This window comes from Megalobrama amblycephala, linkage group LG10, assembly GCF_018812025.1.
Source record: "Megalobrama amblycephala isolate DHTTF-2021 linkage group LG10, ASM1881202v1, whole genome shotgun sequence".
NCBI lineage: Eukaryota > Metazoa > Chordata > Actinopteri > Cypriniformes > Xenocyprididae > Megalobrama > Megalobrama amblycephala.
The window spans coordinates 30,775,401-30,794,074 of NC_063053.1; the positions used below are offsets into that span (position 1 = coordinate 30,775,401).

Sequence of the window (18,674 nt, forward strand, 5' to 3'; positions counted from 1 at the left end):
ATATATAACCTTGGAGGTTGGCAAAACAATAAAAACAACAACATTGTTTTCTCATTTACCTGAACGTCATCAGAAGAGGGTTCATAGCTGGCCCTTTTGAAGGTGTCAGTGACATTTCGAAGAATCTCCACAGAGGAGAGAAGGTCGCCTGCATAAAAATTGCGTCTCTGGGTGAGATCCAGGAGGACCTTCGTAACCTGGGACATGCCGTCCCCTGCCAGATTCCTCTGACCTTTAGCAAGGTGCCCCTGGACCTGAAGACAGACAGAGAAAAAGACTGGGTTCTGTGTGTCCTTCAAAGACTGTAACACTAACTCCTGCTCATGTTACAAACATGAATGAAGTTGTGGTACACAGAACTACCATTACTATGGTGAAGGGTGTCATTTCTGTTCCTCAAGTAATATTAAACGGAATTTGTTATATGATGTTTCTCAAACACTCTGCAGTTACAAAGGTGGTGGTTTTAGCCTGTTTCTATGCAGTTGCTAAGGCATTCTAGGTGGTTTTAGCTTGTTGCTATTAGTGTTGGGTGTAACTCATTACTAAGCAATTAATTACTGCAATTTAATTACTTTTCCCTTGAAAATGTAAAGTAAGGGATTACTCTTGATTTTTCTGTATTTTAAATACATTTACTTCTGATGTAATTGCATTAAATACTGTATAATTCTATATAAAACAACAGTGGATTTAATATGAAAATTTAATGTCTAATGATACAATGTATGTTTTTAATGTATCCTTCTCCCTTTAAAGGTGCCCTAGAACTTCTTTTTAAAAGATGTAATATAAGTCTAAGGTGTCCCCTGAATGTGTCTGTGAAGTTTCAGCTCAAAATACCCCATAGATTTTTTTAAATTCATTTTTTTAACTGCCTATTTTGGGGCATCATTAACTATGCACAGATATATAGGTTGCGGCCCCTTTAATTCTCGTGCTCCCCTGCCCCCGGAGCTCGCACTTGCCTTGAACAGCATAAACACAGTTTACACAGCTAATATAACCCTCAAAATGGATCTTTACAAGATGTTCGTCATGCATGCTGCTTGCATACATCGGATCATGTAAGTATAGTATTTATTTGGATGTATTACATTTGATTCTGAATGAGTTTGAGGCTATGCTGCGTGGCTAAAGCTAACATTACACACTGTTGGAGAGATTTATAAAGAATGAAGATGTGTTTATGCAGTATACAGACTGCATGTCTTTAAAAATGAAAATAGTGACGGCTCTCTTGTCTCCGTGAATACAGTAATAAACGATGGTAACTTTAACCACATTTAACAGTATATTAGCAACATGCTAACGAAACATTTAGAAAGACAATTCACAAATATCACTAAAAATATCATGATATCATGGATCATGTCAGTTATTATTGCTCCATCTGCCATTTTTCGCTATTGTTCTTGCTTGCTTACTTAGTCTGATGATTCAGCTGTGCACATCCAGACGTTCTGCCCTTGTCTAATGGCTTGATCATGGGCTGGCATATGCAAATATTGGGGGCGTACACCCCGACTGTTACGTAACAGTCGGCGTTATGTTGAGATTCGCCTGTTCTTTGGAGGTCTTTTAAACAAATGAGATTTATATAAGAAGGAGGAAACAATGGAGTTTGAAACTCAGTGTATGTCTTTTCCATGTACTGAACTCTTGTTATTCAACTATGCCAATATAAATTCAATATTTAATTCTAGGGCACCTTTAAATAGTGGTCAATTTAAGAATAATTTATGCAGTTTTACATTACTTATTTGAAAGAATTAAAAGAGCAGTTTCACATCGATCCTTGTATTATTCAACTGATCAAGGTTAATATGGGACTTAGAAAGTAATTAATAATAAGTAATGCAATATTTAATACGTATTTAGTACAGTAATCTAATTACACTGCTGAAAATGTAATTAGTAACTAGTAATTATTTACTTTTTAGAGTATCTAACCCAGCACTGTTATGTTGAGTTGCTAAGGTGTTCTAGGTTGTTTTAGCTGGTTGCTATGCAGTTGCTAAGGTGTTCTAAATGGTCTACATGTTCTCCCATTTTGTCATTCACCAGGGGGGGAAATCTGGTCAAAAATAATAGCACTCCACAAATAACACCTTTCCTCAACAAGCAGAGCAATTTGAGGTATCAAAATTGTTCAAACTCTCAAGCTAAAGTACTGTACGTGTAAAAACTACCAGTCATCCTATCTTCCACAGGTACCATTCAAAAGTTTGGGGTAAGAAAGAATTTTGTATTTTTATTCAGCAAGGACGCATTAAATAAATAAAAAGTAACAGTAATAAACAGTAAATATATTTACGATTCAAAATATCACAAATATATTTAAGTTACAAAAGATTTATATTTCAAAAAATGTTTCTCTTTTGAGGTTTATATTCATCAAAGAATCTAAAAACAATGTACCACAATTTCCACAAAAATATTATCGATAATAATAAGAAATGTTTCTTGAGCAGCAAATCAGCATATTAGAATGATTTCTGAAGGATCATGTGACACTGAAAACTGGAGTAATGATGCTGAAAATTCTTCAGCTTTGTCATCACAGGAATAAATTACCTTTAAAACCTATTAAAATAGTAAACAGTTATTTTATATTATAATAATATTACACAATATTATGGTTTTTACACTTTTTTTTCAAATAAATGCAGCCTTGTTGAGCATAAATTATGACCCCCAAATGTTTGAACAGTAGTGTATCTGCCCCAAATTTTAAACTGGGATAGGAGTATCAAAAAATGACACACTTCACCACATAGCAACAGGCCAATGAACAAACAGGCATAAATCACGCTGACATGATGTCACACATGATGTCTCAAAAGAATGAGACTGAAGAGTCGGGACAGAAGAGAGAGAGAGTGAGAAGAGAGAGAGTGAGAGTGTGTGTGTGTGTGTGTGTACACACGTGTTTTGTGACATATCAGAACACAAATGTGTATAATGACATGGGTATGACATAGGTATTACAAGCAGAGGGTGACTTATGAGGACATTACCCCATGTCCCTATTTTTCAAAAGGCTTATAAATCATACAGAATGAGTTTTTTTGAGAAAGTAAAAATGTGCAGTTTTCTGTGATGGGTAGGTTTATGGGTTAGGGTTGGTGTAGGGCCATAGAAAATATGGTTTGTACAGTATAAAAACCATTACGCCTATGGAATGTCCCCATAATTCACAAAAACAAACCTGTGTGTGTGCGTGTGTTTGTGGGTCAGGTTTTGCTTGCACTGACCAAAGCCCCCAACAGGACAGTAAAACCTGACCAGCCAGCAGACCCCACAAGGGAAATGACTTAATAAAAATAATAAATAGTGCCTTAATTAATTTTTTAAAAGGCAAAAAGGTGTGAGAGCTAGGGGACGGAAAATATCATTACCTCAGTATAAAACCAATACAGATCTACAATGGAAAGTCTCCCCTATGCTTTTTCTGCATGCGTATGTGTGTGTGTATGATACATCTAAAGCTTCACTTGGCAATAGCACAACATGTACTGCAATTGAGAAAGACTCAGATAAGAAGAGGAAGCTGAAAACAAAAAGAATGAAAATCATTCATTTGTGTCCAGCGGGTATACGTTCCCAGAAAAAAGCTCCGGTGGAGCTGGAACAGCCATCTTTAGGATTTTATAGGAAATTAGAGCGAGTCCTCCATTAACGCGGGGTCTCGAAAACTGCAATACTAGCGGTTTAATTTGCCTCTCCGATGATAGCAGTTTATCTCGCAGACCTGCGTGGTGGTCTGGGGTGCTGGGTGGGGAGGTACTGCTGGAAATAGTTTGGGTGATCGTGACGACTGCAGGGATAATTTATGGCACGTCACAAACAGAAGCAGAGCGCAGGAAGCTGACTTTGCACCTACTGATTGCTGCAAGTATCTGTATTCATTTGCAATGCATCGAGCGTAGCTGGGTTGCTCCCAATAGGCCACCCCGCGGTGATCCAGTGAGCAGCGTCGACTAGTGGTGCCTGCAAAGAAGGAGGAGAGAGAAAAGAGAGATACAGAGACAGAGAGAGATACAGAGAAGGGGTTTATACTTGTTCTTGTAAGTCTTTTTTCCTTTTTCATTCCACCTGCCAGCCCACACATCTTTCAGCGAGAGGAACGCAGGGATAAAAGCAGCAGCCTTCATCAGCATCTAGATGCGGCTGTTGCCAGATCACATGCGCTGCACATGTGCCACTGCAGTATAGCTATGTGCGCGAACAAATGAAACTGTAATTACATGCTTTAAAAGACTGATCATAATTCCCGCTAACAGAATTACGATGTTAACCGACGGCAGCTGTCATGCACCAATTTGACTTTTTTGTTTTTGGCGACTGCGAACGGAACCCTGCAACCTGAGATATCAACAAAACTGCCTCCCACGCGTGGGAACGAATAAACAAACGCACACAAATTTCTCGCCTCCGATCCGTCAGAGCATGTCACACACGTACCGTATCGCATTAAATACGCGTCCTTGCCTTTTGAAACCACCTCACCACACCCACCCGCACCCCTCTACCACACACGTCTTATCAGCTCTCGTTCCAACACGGTTCCACCTCCTGCTACCCAGCCAACAGAGTAACACGCTCGGCCCACCTGAGACGCAGCTGCAGCCAGCCGCCTGCCCCCAAGCTGAGGCATCCAAGCAGGGAAATCCAGCCCACAGATCACGGAAAACTCCCACAGAGCCGGATCAAAGAGGACATTCTCAGATCTAGCCATTAAAACACACGGCACCACAGAGGGGTCTAACCAGATTTAATCTCACACGCACACTTACGCGAAGATCACACAAACCTCATCCAATCACGCTTGTGCTCAAAAATAGGACAAAGCAAAAGTGAAGAGTTCTCATTCTCAACCTGCATTATGTTTTATCTCCAATCATTCCTTTCATTCCCAATTAATCGTTCCCCAAAAGCTTCAACTATTTCCAGCTGTTTGATTTTTGTTGCTTTCATTCGTTTTCGTTGCAATGGGGATGGAGTTTAATTTCATTCCAACCTCACAATGAATGAAGATTTTCCAGCATTTCATGCTGCTGGCATCAGATCCCACTCCAGTGCTTTTGCATGACCCGAAAATTTTGACGTGGGTTATGCGGAAAACAAACAATGTAAATCTAACTAATTCCACCCACAGCTTGACACACTGTCTCTTTTATGTATAAATGGTATAATTAAATGTTCTCAACCCAAAATAAAAAAAATACAAAAGTACATTCGGGCCTATGGTGGCAGTCCTCCCACATATAGAAATATATCCACAAAAGACATTAATCCATCTATACAAGCATTTGAAGTCAGCCTCTGCTCGCCTAGTTCTAGTTATACTGGACTGCTTGCTGTTATCTGAGTTCATGGTGCCTGCATTTTTTATTTTACTTCCAGCACCTGCTCTTTCAAGGACATTGTAGTGGTGTACTGGAGAATCTTCACAACAGGATATAGCAGGAGGTTACAGGAGCTCAACAGAGAACAGTACAGCACCTTCTGCCATTTTCAGAACACAATCAGTAGGGCTCACACCGGTCCGAGAAGAAAAAGAAAAAGTTGGGGACGCCTCTACAGCGTATCTCGAAGAAGAATATGGAGAAACGGTTTCTCTCTTTTTTATATTTTCCCCCTTTATGTCTCCGCTGCAGAAAGCGGCCTCACAAAGAATTTGACAAAATACTGGAGGGTTCAATGGTATGCAAATGACAAAAAAGTCTCTAGGTACACACAGTATAAGCCATTTAAAGGCAGTCACAGCAGTGCTGAACATACTAGTCAGAAACATTTGTCATCGTAGCCTTTACGAATTTATGAATAATTTCAATATCACTGAAGTAAATGCACTGCAAAAGAAAAGGAGAACAAAAAAACATAATCTGTGTTCTTTTTTCTTTTCTTTTGAAAGCGTCTGTGACTATTCTTCCTTTGTGTCTTTGTGTTTAGCTGAGTGCTCTTCAACCACTGACTGTGGTGGCTTTTCTTACCCGTGGCATTGGGCGGACACCTGTTGAAGGCCAGTTCCCCAGAGGGAGTTCTTCTCCACAGCATGGACACAGCATAGTCCTCCGGGCATATTTCATAAGGAGCTATGGTTCAGGAATAAAAATACATATCTTTAGTAGAACTATATATATTTTTGGAAATTATTATTATTATTTATAGGACATTTGAGAGAGGACAAGTAAATGATGGTGGAGAATGGGGAAAGGGATCAGAATATGATGCAAGAATTTAATTTCACATTGCCCACAAATAAAATTTGTGGCCTTATAATAATTGCTGCAATGTTATGGAGCCTTTCACATGACACGCAGGAAAAAATATGTATATCGTGGCCACAAATTAACAATACGACTTACTAATACATCAGAACGTTTTACTAATTCGTAAATCATGTGCACCATATAATATTTCGTTCCCTCGTTTTGCTAAATCGTGACCACATTGAAATAATTCAAATCGTTCCCTTATTTTTGTTACATCAAAACGAGGGAATGAATTAGTTCACCATGGCCACGATTTACTAAAAAAAGGGAACAAATTAATAAGTTGTGGGAATGAATTCTTAATTTGTGACCACGATATATATTTTTGTCTGCATGTCATGTGCGGAGCTCCGTATAATATAAGTAAATAAATAAAATGTTGAACCTAATGTGTCTCTAATGTACATACATAATTAGTTTTATAGTTTAATTATATAGTTTTTTTTTATACATAGTTATATAGTTTTTTTTGTTATAAATACTTTTTATATTGGTTCTTCAATGGCATCATTGTGTAAAAAAAATCCTTTGGAAAACTTTATTTTTAAGATTATATTATATTGTATTATATTATATTATATAATATTATATATTAAACTATATTATCATATATTATGATAAGAATGATAAATTCAGTCAAATATGTACAAACATTTACATCAGAGTTTATATAACTGTACAAGTAACATACCTAAATACATGTATATGCATGAGCATAAAGCACTGTTTCCATGGAAACTGTTTCTAATACTTGAGAATAGAATGACATCATTTATGTGACATTAAATACCCATTACTGGTCAAAATTGTGTTGATCATTCCTGGCTGGAAGATACAATTATGGTATATGTTCATTATTACCAGCGCAAAAACGGGCATGGAAAAGATAATTATTACCACATCCGTCTCTCATTCATCCCTCTCTGCCTATTCTGACATAATTTACTCTTGGGGCTCAATTATTTGCAGGGTTACCTGGGCAACGCTGCTCGCTGCATCTGCGGACCTCCTCCCCGCTGCCATCGCATGGCTGACCCGTGACCGCCAGACCCTGGCATACACGTACCCTCCGCTGCCAACCACCGTCACAGGACTTAGAACACCCACTCCATGGTGCCCATGCGTTCCACTGCCCATTAGCTGAAAGACAGATAGACAGACTGTTAATTGTCAAGTCACATTTATTTATAGAGCACTTTATACAATATTTAACAGAGGCCAGCTACTAAGAGCGACTGATGCTAGAGGCTGCAATCTTTAGTGTCCTTGTTAGCAGGCCTGCCTCCTATGCCGGTGCGAGTAGAACCAGGGAGGCTAAATTGGTGCCGTGACCCTGATGGGAGTGAGGTTTAGGGTGGGTGAGTGTAACGGAGGCCAGCTAGTAAGAGTAGTGTGAGTAAGCCTCACTACCATGGCCTCAATAGCCACACTAACCACTGACGCTAAATACTGTGGTCTTTAGTGTCCTTGTTAGTGTGCCCTCCTCCCATGCCAGAAACGACGGTTCTAATCCCACTCGGAGCAGTGCGGGTAGAACAGGAGGGGTTACATTGGTGCTGTGACCCGGATGAGAGTGAGGTTTGGGGGATGAGTGTAACGGAGGCCAGCTAGTAAGAACAGTATGAGTAAGCCTCACTCCCCTGGCCTCAAGAGCCACACTAACAACTGACACTAGAGGATACGGTCTTTAGCGTTCTTGTTAGCGCGCTCGCCTCCCATGCCAGAAACGACGGTTCGAATCCTGCTTGGAGCGGTACGAGCAGAACCAGAGGGGTTAACATTAGTACCGTGACCCAGATGGGAGTGAGGTTTAGGGGGTGAGTGTAACGGAGGCCAGCTAATAAGAGCTGCGTGAGTAAGCATCACTCCCCTGGCCTCAAGAATCACACTAGCGACTGACGCTAGATACAGCGGTCTTTAGCGTCCTTGTTAGCGCGCTCGCCTCCCATGCCAGAAACGAGGGTTCAAATCCCGCTTGGAGCGGTACGAGCAGAACCGGAGGGGTTAACATTGGTACTGTGATCCAGATGGGACTGAGGTTTAGGGGGGTGAGTGTAACGGAGGCCAGCTAATAAGAGCTGCGTGAGTAAGCCTCACTCCCCTAGCCTCAAGAATCACACTAGCGACTGACGCTAGATACTGCAGTCTTAAGTGTTCTTGTTAGTGCACCCACCTCGAATGCCGCTCGGAGTGGTGCAGGTAGAAACGGAGGGGTTACATTGGTGCCGTGACCCAGATGGGAGTGAGGTTTAGGGGGGTGAGTGTAACGGAGGCCAGCTAATAAGAGCTGCGTGAGTAAGCCTCAATCCCCTGGCCTCAAGTATCACACTAGCGACTGATGCTAGCATCCTCGTTAGTGCGGCCACCTTCCATGCCAGAAACGCTGGTTCCAATCCCACTCGGAGTGGTGCAGGTAGAGCCAGAGGGGTTACAAATACAGATCGTTTCAAAGCAGCTTCATAGTAATAAATAGGAAAATAACAGAATCAATGATGCAAACTTCACCAAATATAAGACAAATTCAAATTCTGCTGTAAACCAGTTCTAAAAAGACAATAGTGTCATAATTTTAGTGTTAGTTTAGTTCAATAACTTTGTAAAGTTGATCAATTATGAAAAAGTTAAATTCAGCTATAAGCAGCTTTACAGAAGGCAATAGTGTCATTATTCAGTTCAATGTTGATTCAATTCCATTCACTAACATTGTCAATGTTGCAAAATTAATCAATTATGAAACAAATTTGATTCAGCTATAAAGCCGCTCTGCAGAAGACAGTGGTTTCATCATCCAGCTCAATTCATTTGAGGTTTTGTTCTCATCTAGTAGTGTATCTAAATAAACAATATTACTAAATATTACGAGTCTTTTAAACCCTAAGCCAAAGGCGACAGTGGCAAGGAACCAAAACTCTTATCAGGTGACAGAAATGGAGAAACAAAAAAGCAGTATTAGTCGTGTGGCCAGACATCTGGCCAAATGAATGAACATAGTGTGATTTATGATTCTAGGCTGCATCACAAGTCAGACTGTCTGGATCATCTTATTCTGTTCATCTTCTCCTACATTCCATCTTTCAAGCTCGATAATTACATTGAACCATTTTGTGGATGTGCACTCTTGAAAGTTTTTCGAGCCATCTTCCGTGAAAGTTAAAGAATTATGAGAAGTACAGTGTGGAACATTATAAAACACACTCGTTTGCAAAGGAGGGTTTGGCGCATTAAAAACCATCCAGTTTCTTGTCATGTTGACATGCTCTAGAGGCCAGAGATGCAATAAAACCAGATTTTTGGCAGAATTCGCTCTTGATTTAATTAATAAAATCATTACCACGATACTTGCAATGATGGGATATTTGTCTCTGCTTTATGAGCATGAGGGTGCCCTACAACTGGGATAATAATTTTCCTCACTTTGCCAGTCCCGAAACACATTTTATGGTAAAGTTTTAAAAGGCTTCAGGATGTTTTACGAGCATCTAATGAACGGAGTAAAATATTGTTTCTTGGCACTGGAAAGGGAAAAGTGAAAAAAGACAGATGTTGCCCTCAGTTGTGCTATAAATCATGTGTAAGAGAGGGCATGTTTACCTGTAGACCAACATTCACCTGTGCTGTACCTTGTGTTCAAGGACACATTTACATTAACATTTACACTATGTGGAGGCTGCTGGAATGTTACTCTGAAATCAATAAATATGGTCAATTCATATAAAAGCACTGGGAGATACAGTATTTGACCTCTACGCAGCTTCATATAAAAGCCTTTAATCAAGGCACCTCAATAAAAGTGTCACAAAGTCCAGTTAAAAAAAGGCTCAATATCTGAACTTGCACAAGCATTCAAGCAAATAAATATTCTACCATTCAAAAGCAAAAAGTCCTCAGAGTTAGTCTATGTTTTATCATATATGTAAGGCTTCTTTTTTAAATGATCTTCAGGTAAATAGATTTGCATTTGCAAATGCTCGCAATACAATTCCGCTTTATATTAAATATAATAAAAAGGTATATTTCACATAATTTTGACTTCATTTCAGTCCCACTTTATATAAGGTGTCTTTAACTACTACTGTATGTACTAACATCTAAATTAATCATTTGATACATTTGATGCACTTATTGTGTATATACATTTTTACATTGTACTTCTATGAATAAAATAATACCTGGTTATAATTACATCTATAATTACACTGTTGGCCCTTCCCTTACCCCTTAACCCACCCTTAAACCTATCCACACCAACAAACCTGTCCCTAACCTTACCCACAAAGCTGCACAAGTGTTTTGCAACACAAAATGGACACAATAAGTACACTGTATTTATTTTGATGTATTTTTTGTAAGTACATAGTAGTTAAAGACACCTAATGTAAAATGTGACCTTTATTTATTTTTTTATTTTGACTTTATATCTCACATTTTCAACCTCATATCATAACTGCAACTTCACGGTTAAATATAGGCAAGTAAAATAACATTTACAACAATAAAAACACACAATTCAGAATTCAAATATTACAATGCCGACATTACTGTTGGTTACATTTTGGATGTTTAACAATTTATCAATGCAAGGCAATTTAAATAACATATAGATATTTCATATATAACCTCAATTCCATATCTAAAAATAAATATTAATATCATATAACATTTTTACCAATCCGCATGCGCTGTGGTTATGCACATAGTAAACAAACATCTTCCATTTTAGCTTTGATGCTACAACATAGCGCGTCTCACCCTGTAAGCAGCTTCAAACTCACTGAGACTCTCTGTTATCATGAACCACATAGAGCAAGAAACTTGCTGCTTACAAGAATCATGCTGTGGGGCCCCTGTGTGTTTTAAAGAACTACCTGCCAGGCATACTGTGCATGCGCTCTCAAGCGAGATCCACCACTGTGGTCTATCAACACAGACTTAAGCTGATGCTTGACACAGTATATAGAACAGTTTCTTGACTGTTGAAATGATGTCATAGTTAGCTTGGGGATAAAATCAATGTTTTTAAAACAAAGTTTTATGGCGTTTTTTTCCATATCTGTTGCTACATGTATATCCTACTATCCTATCCTATTTGTTTAGTAAATACACTGATTTTAAAATGTATAATCTTTCTCTCCTGTAAAAATGAAACAAAAATAATGACTTGTCTTGTATCCAATTCCATTCACTACTGGTCAAAAATTCAGAATAATTTGAAAGAAGTCTCTAATGCTTACCAAGGCAACATTTATTTGATCAAAAATACAGTAAAAACAGAAATATTGTAAAATATTATTACTATTTAAAATGACTGTTTTAATATATTTTAAAATGTAATTAATTCCTGAAATGGTAAAGCTGAATTTTCAGCATCATTACTCCAGTCTTCAGTGTCACATGATCCTTCAGAAATCATTCTAATATGTGGATTTGGTGCTCAATTCTTAAATACAAATCATTTGAATTTGTCATTGTTACATAATATTTATATGTGCAGTTTACTTTATTAATGTTATGTTAAATTTATAAAAGTTTAATATGTAAGGTGAACACATTTATTGACTTAATTTACCTTATTAAATGAACTATTTGCTCTACAAAATGCACTTAAAAAGAATAACTCGTTGAACAAACTCAATTTAATTGAGCAGGAATTCCATCCTATAAATGTGTATATGATTGCTCACAGACTAAACACAGGCGCCACTCTTCTGCATAATAGTAACCACAAAATTTAAAAATATTACAGAAACTCCTCTAAATGTCCAACATAACTGAACATTAAACACTAATATAAACTTGAAAAGCATATAAAATAACACTTTAATCCCTAAATTTACTTTCCTAATGCAGTCACTTGCAAAGCGTGCTGGGAACTACGGATCCACTGCCCAGTTAGTTATGTCAACATTAATTTGTGCGTTTCACTCAGCAATGTTAAGTTGACTGAACAAACACTTAAGTAAAGCTGACAATACTCACTTTTAGTAGGAACAACTCAGTTAGATTAAGTGCATGAGGTTTTATAAGTAATGTGAACAAGGATGGATTGAGTGAAACTATAACCCTTCCCTAAAAGTTCATTTTTTTGAGCGTTGGGGATTTGTTGCTTTTCCCTGTTGTTCCGAACTCGTATCAAACTGTGACCCCAAAACCGAGGTATGTACCGAACCGTGACTTCTGTGTACTGTAATTCTTATCAATTATTGCTGGTACTCAAATATTATTACTTAAGAAATTATTTATTGAAAACGGTTTTTGTTGCTTAATATTTTTGTGGAAACCGTGATACATTCTTTGACTAATAGAAACACTTTTGAAATGGAAATATTTCGTAACATTATAATTTTCTTTACTTTCACTTTAGATCGATTTAATGCATCCTTGCTGAATAAAAGTATTATTATTTTAATCTTACTTACATTAAAATTTTGAACAGTAGAGTATTATGGTTTCCACAAAAATATTAAGCTAAACAACTAAAACATATAACTAATATCAACACTGATAATAATAAAAAATGTTTCTTGAGCAGCAAATCAGCATAATAGAATAGTTTCTGAAGGATCAAATTCTGGCTTGTATAATATTTCAAAGTATTAATGTTTTACTGTATTTTGATCAAATAAATGTTTTGGTGACCATAAAAAAAACTTATTTCAAAAACAAACAAACAAACAAAAATCTTAATTATTCCTTAATTATTATTAATTATTATCTTTTCACTTATGTATACTGTTCATATTTTGAATCTTCTATGATGATCATTTTTCAATTTCTGAATTACAATGTATTTTGATACTTTTGAGACTCAAAACAATTTTTTTTTAATTTATGATACAAAAAAATAAAATATAGTACTTAAAAATTCCATTCATACCAGTTGTGCATTAACCTACAAGGTCTTTGATTTGACTCAATCCAACTTCCTGTTTTAATAGACAATAATAAACATAGTCATCAACTAATTCATGGAGACATTAAAACTGTCCTTTCTCTTTTTTCCCTTTTTGTTGGATACTGAAAGAAAAATATACACATAGATTGCCCTTTGAATGAATGAGATTCAGAAGAAACCTCAGTCATACCTGTACACTCAGGATTGGAGCATTCTCTGCTCTCCGCCCAATGTCCTCTGCACTCAGATCCCCCATGAGCAGCCGCTGAACACTGCCTCTTCCTCTGCTGCGTTCCGTTGGCACAGGTCACCGAGCAATCGCTCCATGCACTCCACTCCTGCCACTGCCCGTCCACTGTGGGCACCCATGCAGAACGCAAAAACAGCATCCCAAATAGAAAAGAGAAAATATGGCAGAGAGAAGAGAGAAGTAAGTTTCCTCAAGTTAGTTTTGGAACATTTAAGTCCTGCATATTCTGATTAAGCCGAAATTACCTGCCATATCTATGTCCTTATATAAGGTGAAGTATGTCATTTCTGTGCCACTAGTGGCACCAATTGGAACTGCAATCTGTTTGCTCGGTTCTACTATGGGCATGATATAACACTTAACGCTTGCAACCACGAGGTCATGGGTTTGCTTCCCAGGGAATGCATTAACTAATAAAATGTATATAATAAAATTAGTGCTTTTTAGTACTTTAGTATTGCATTTAAACAAATCAAGGAGAGGGGTGAAAATTACTTTTCTATGCAATAGTAGTTGTGATTGTGGGCAAATAAAATAAAATGGGAAAAAAAAAAAAAAAAAACAACATAGAGGGACTTTTTTTGACTAGCAACCACGCTTCTTAGCAATCACATAGCATAGCAATGCCCTGACAATCACACACAACAATCTTGCATCATGGTGGTACAGCTTTTGCACTATTCATGTTTTCACTTAAATATCTCTGTAAGATATCTAGTTATAAAATATATATAATCTAGTTATATTTGAAATTCTGTTTGGAATAGAAATGACACATTTCACCTTTCAAGGTTAACCTTCTCATATATGGAACATTTGCTTTTATATAATTTCTGCTAGTATTGAAAAATTCACAATTTTTTGAACATGAGTGCTTCAATTAGAATGTAATCAGGATCAGGACAGAAATGATATATGAAACAGAGAGAAAGGGGGAGAGAGAGAAAGAAAGAAGAAAATCACATACATTTGGAATTAGGGCTACTGTCAGCCTGAATAACCCCATTAGCCCCGGGGAAAGAGGTAATAATACTGCCTGAGTGCCTTAGATAGCTTGTTAACTAGCCAACATGACCCAGTAAAAGCTACTCTTATACTGAATATTCTGTGCTTGTAATGCGTTCCACTCCCAATCCAAAAGAAAACTGTTGAAAACGGTGGAGGCTTTTCCTCACACGTGAGCTCTGAGGTCAACTTTAAAAGCTTCAGACTAAAATATACAAGCCAGAATTTGGCAACAGCACAAGCTCCGGGTGAGCTGACGCGACAAAACACAACACAGAGGTGTAAAGAGGGGCTAATTGCCTCTTTTTTGCTGAATGGGACGAGACTTTTAAAGCATGAGACAAACAAAGCTGACCAAGATTGGACAATCTGTTACAGTATTTACCCATCTACAGTGTATAGAAACTCAGCATATTTAAAGAGGCTATCATTCACAGGTGATTGTGCTTAAGTGATTTTTACTTCAGCTCCATTCTAGGTTGAATATGAAACAATGTTTGTCTCAGCCTTGTGGGTTTTACTGCACACCACACGTGGCTGCTTTCCACATGCCAAGAAGCCTTGTGAGCGCATCCATTTTGTCCCATGTAATAAACTATTCCGTAATTGATCCTGTAATGTTCCACCACTGGCAGCTGCTGCTTACTCCCCAGAGCCACCTCCATGTGAGATGAGCTTTGATTCTTTATAGACAGGATCAAACATTGAGGGGCTTCCATGTCAGGCCTAATTCCACCAAATCATTCTCGGAGGACGATGGCTCACAACCGCATCCAAATTAGTGGAGTGGTCTTCAATTTACAACAAAATTGATTACGGTTAGAGAACGGCTAGAAAAGCAAGAGGCTCAGGGGAACACTGAAGGCATCAGATTTGGAAAAGAGAGAGAATGACTCAGTAGAGAAGAGAAGAGAGGTGAGTCAAGACGAGAAAGAAAGAGAAGACAAAAGGAGAAGTAAAAAGGAGAAAAACAAGAGAGGTGAGACAAAAAGAGAAAAGAAAAGTGGGATGAGAAAAGAAAAGAGAGTAGAATAGAAGGAATAACAAGAGAAGTAGGGAAGGGAAGGGAAGGGAAGGGTATGGTATGGTATGGTATGGTATGGTATGGGGAAGGGAAGGGAAGGGAAGGGAAGGGAAGGGAAGGGAAGGGAAGGGAAGGGAAGGGAATGGTATGGTATGGTATGGTATGGTATGGTATGGTATGGTATGGTATGGTATGGGGAATGGAAGGGAAGGGAAAGGAAGGGAAGGGAAGGGAAGGGTATGGTATGGTATGGGAAGGGAAGGGAAGGGAAGGGAAGGGAAGGGAAGGGAAGGGAAGGGAAGGGAAGGGAAGGGAAGGGAAGGGAAGGGAAGGGAAGGGAAGGGAATGGTAGGGTAGGGTAGGGTAGGGTAGGGTAGGGTAGGGTAGGGTAGGGTAGGGTATGGTATGGTATGGCATGGCATGACAGGGTATGGTATGGTAGGGTAGGGTATGGTATGGTATGGTATAGGGAAGGGAAGGGTATAGGACAGGACAGGGTATGGTATAGGGCAAGGCAGGGCAAGGCAAGGCAGGGCAGGGCAGGGCAGGGCAGGGCAGGGCAGGGAAGGAAGGGAAGGGAAGGGAAGGGAAGGGAAGGGAAGGGAAGGGAAGGGAAGGGAAGGGACAAAAAAGACTGAGATGAGAAACAAAGATGAAGTGAGATTAGAAGTTATGACATGAGAAAAGAAAAGAAGAACACAGACAAGATGAGACAAAATGAGAGGACAAGAAAATAGAAGTAAACTACTGGAACACAAAAAGAGACACAAGATGAGAAAAGGAGACAACAGAAGAGAAGAGCACAGACCAGATGAGGTGAGGTGAGTCAGAATGAGCCGAGATGATGCGAGAAGAGGCAAGTTGAGACATGAAGATTGGAGAAGGCAGTGAATCTAAAGCAGACAGACCTGGGCAGAGGGCAATGTTGCAGAGTTTGCTTTGGGTCTCGGGTCCATCACACGCTCTTCCTCCGTGCTGGGGTGGAGTGCACATCCGAGTGCGGGTGCGATGACCCCGTCCACAGGTGAAAGAGCAGAGGCTCCATGGAGACCACTCTTCCCACACACCGTGCACTGCCAACAGAGGACAAGAGTTAAGACACATACACTCCGCTCACGGCACACATACACCCACACCCACACACAACCTCATTCAAATGCAGCAGTGAAACACCTCTAGCACTGACTCTGTGGCTGCTCAGCGAGCCTGTTTATCAACAGCTGTTACACCGCCGCAATGAATCAAAACAACTGCATCATTTCCCCTTTTCTTTACAATTTACCTTTCCCACTCCACCCCCATCCCGAGCACCACGGCTGATGACATTCTTTTGTCTTTGCGTGATGAAAGACGCGCCGGGAGGGCTGCCGCAGCAGTGCTGCATTCGTCTCGGTTCTCTTAGCGTACTTATCAAAGTCCCAGGTGTGCGTTCTGTGCGTGCACTTACTGGGGCTTAATCCAGTCATCAGTGTCAAGACTGCTGGGCACCGTTTCCCCTCCAAACGTCAAATCCCCCTCTCTAATGCTCTTACTGTATAATGAAAACTCCAGTCCCACTCAAAGAGCATTAATTAAAAACAAACTCTCATTGAAGCACTCATGGAAAGCCAGTCTTCGCAAAACCAGCTCAATAACTTTGCCATTAACAGGAAGATTTTTTTTATTTGCTGCTGGACTCTCATCTATGATGAGATAAAAGGTGATGTCACCAAATAGTGTGTTGTTCTTTTGACTTGTATGTAAAGGTATTCGATGGACTTGACTTTTTTTTTTTTTTTAACTGGGGGGTTGTGAACCAAAAATAGGTTAAATCAATGAAAATAACAGAAAAAATAAAATGCAACTATCTCTAAAATTGTGCATAGTTGGAATAGCTAAATAAATATGCTTATAAAAAAGTATGTTTTGTTGTCTACAAAGTCTGTCCAATTCTAAATTATTTCGAAGCTTGCTACATTACAGTTCAAAAGTTTGGGTTCAGTAAGATTTTTAGTTTTTGTTGTTGAAAGAAATTAATACTTTTATTCAGCAAGTCATAAGTGACAGTAAAACCTTTCACATTTTTACCCCAAAAAATCCTTTTGAAATAAATGCTGTTCTTTTGAACATTCTAACTTAAACTAAATATCTTTTTAACATTGATAATACTATCATATGTTAATTGAGCACCAAATCAGAATGATTCATATTAGAATGATTTCTAAACACTTAAGTAATGGAGTAATGACTGCTGAAAAATCATAGCAAGAATAAATAATAAATATTTTTTTTTAGTTTTAATCAATAAATACAGCCTTGGTGAGGATAAAAGATGTCTTTCAAAACATTAAAATATCTTACTGATCCATAGTGTAAGTTATTAACTTATCTGACATTGTCTTATCATCAAAAAACAAAAACAAATCTAAAGATTAAATGTAGCCAATTTTCCTATTCAGCAATATTAATTTGTTTTATATGAATATATCAAAATGTTTTCTTTTAAGGACATTTTACTCATTTTTATTTACCCTGTTAGGTCGCCACTTGATATTCAATGTAAAATCAAGGTTCTGAAGCAAGAGTAGAATGAAACATGACATTTGTACTCAACAATACAACAGAATTTTTTTTTTTTTTAAACAAATTGACCAATTTATTATTATTATTTGTGTAAAGCAGAGATCTCCAAACTCGGTCCTGGAGGGCAGCTGTCCTGCAAAGTTTAGCTCCAACCCCAATTAAACACACCTGAACCAGCTAATCAATGTCTAACATACAAGAAACTTTCAAGTACAGTAGGTGTGTTGAAGCTGGTTGGAGATAAACTCTGCAGGACAGCGGCCCTTCAGGACCGAGTTTGGAGTTCTCTGGTGTAAAAAGATGTCAAGAGAGGAATTCAACTATATATGGCCAACTGTATGAACTCTCCCAAACTATGAAGCACATACTGTAGTGTGAAAGCATTGTGTGCTAGAGCATAACTTATTCCAGAAATGCTTTTATTTTGCCACATAATACAGTAAAATGATGTAAATAAGGGCTGACCTCAAAAGAAAAGAAATGTTGTGCTCAATTAGGCTGCTGTCCAAGCTATTCCAGAGGGGGAATAAATGGATTTATTTGAGCATTCAAGAGACATGGTGGTCTTATTTCCAATCCTTTAAGCTCTGGGCCGGTGGTCTAGCCTTATGTCATTTATATGTGCCTCCGAGCCTTTTCCAACACCAGAATAATCTGAGA

General features: G+C 38.4%; 1 protein-coding gene across 4 annotated transcripts in view; it reads right to left on the reverse strand.

Moving 5' to 3' along the window:
• adgrb3 (adhesion G protein-coupled receptor B3) overlaps nt 1-18,674 on the reverse strand; it is a 226,121-nt gene that overhangs the window by 94,124 nt on the left and 113,323 nt on the right. For all 4 annotated transcript variants that reach the window (XM_048205753.1, XM_048205754.1, XM_048205752.1 and 1 more), the window contains 6 exons: nt 16,361-16,525; nt 13,364-13,528; nt 7,257-7,421; nt 6,000-6,101; nt 3,887-3,993; nt 60-254 (listed from right to left, as the gene is read on the reverse strand). In XM_048205753.1, coding sequence (XP_048061710.1) covers nt 60-254; nt 3,887-3,993; nt 6,000-6,101; nt 7,257-7,421; nt 13,364-13,528; nt 16,361-16,525 — 899 coding nt within the window. The remainder of the gene's footprint in view (nt 1-59; nt 255-3,886; nt 3,994-5,999; nt 6,102-7,256; nt 7,422-13,363; nt 13,529-16,360; nt 16,526-18,674) is intronic.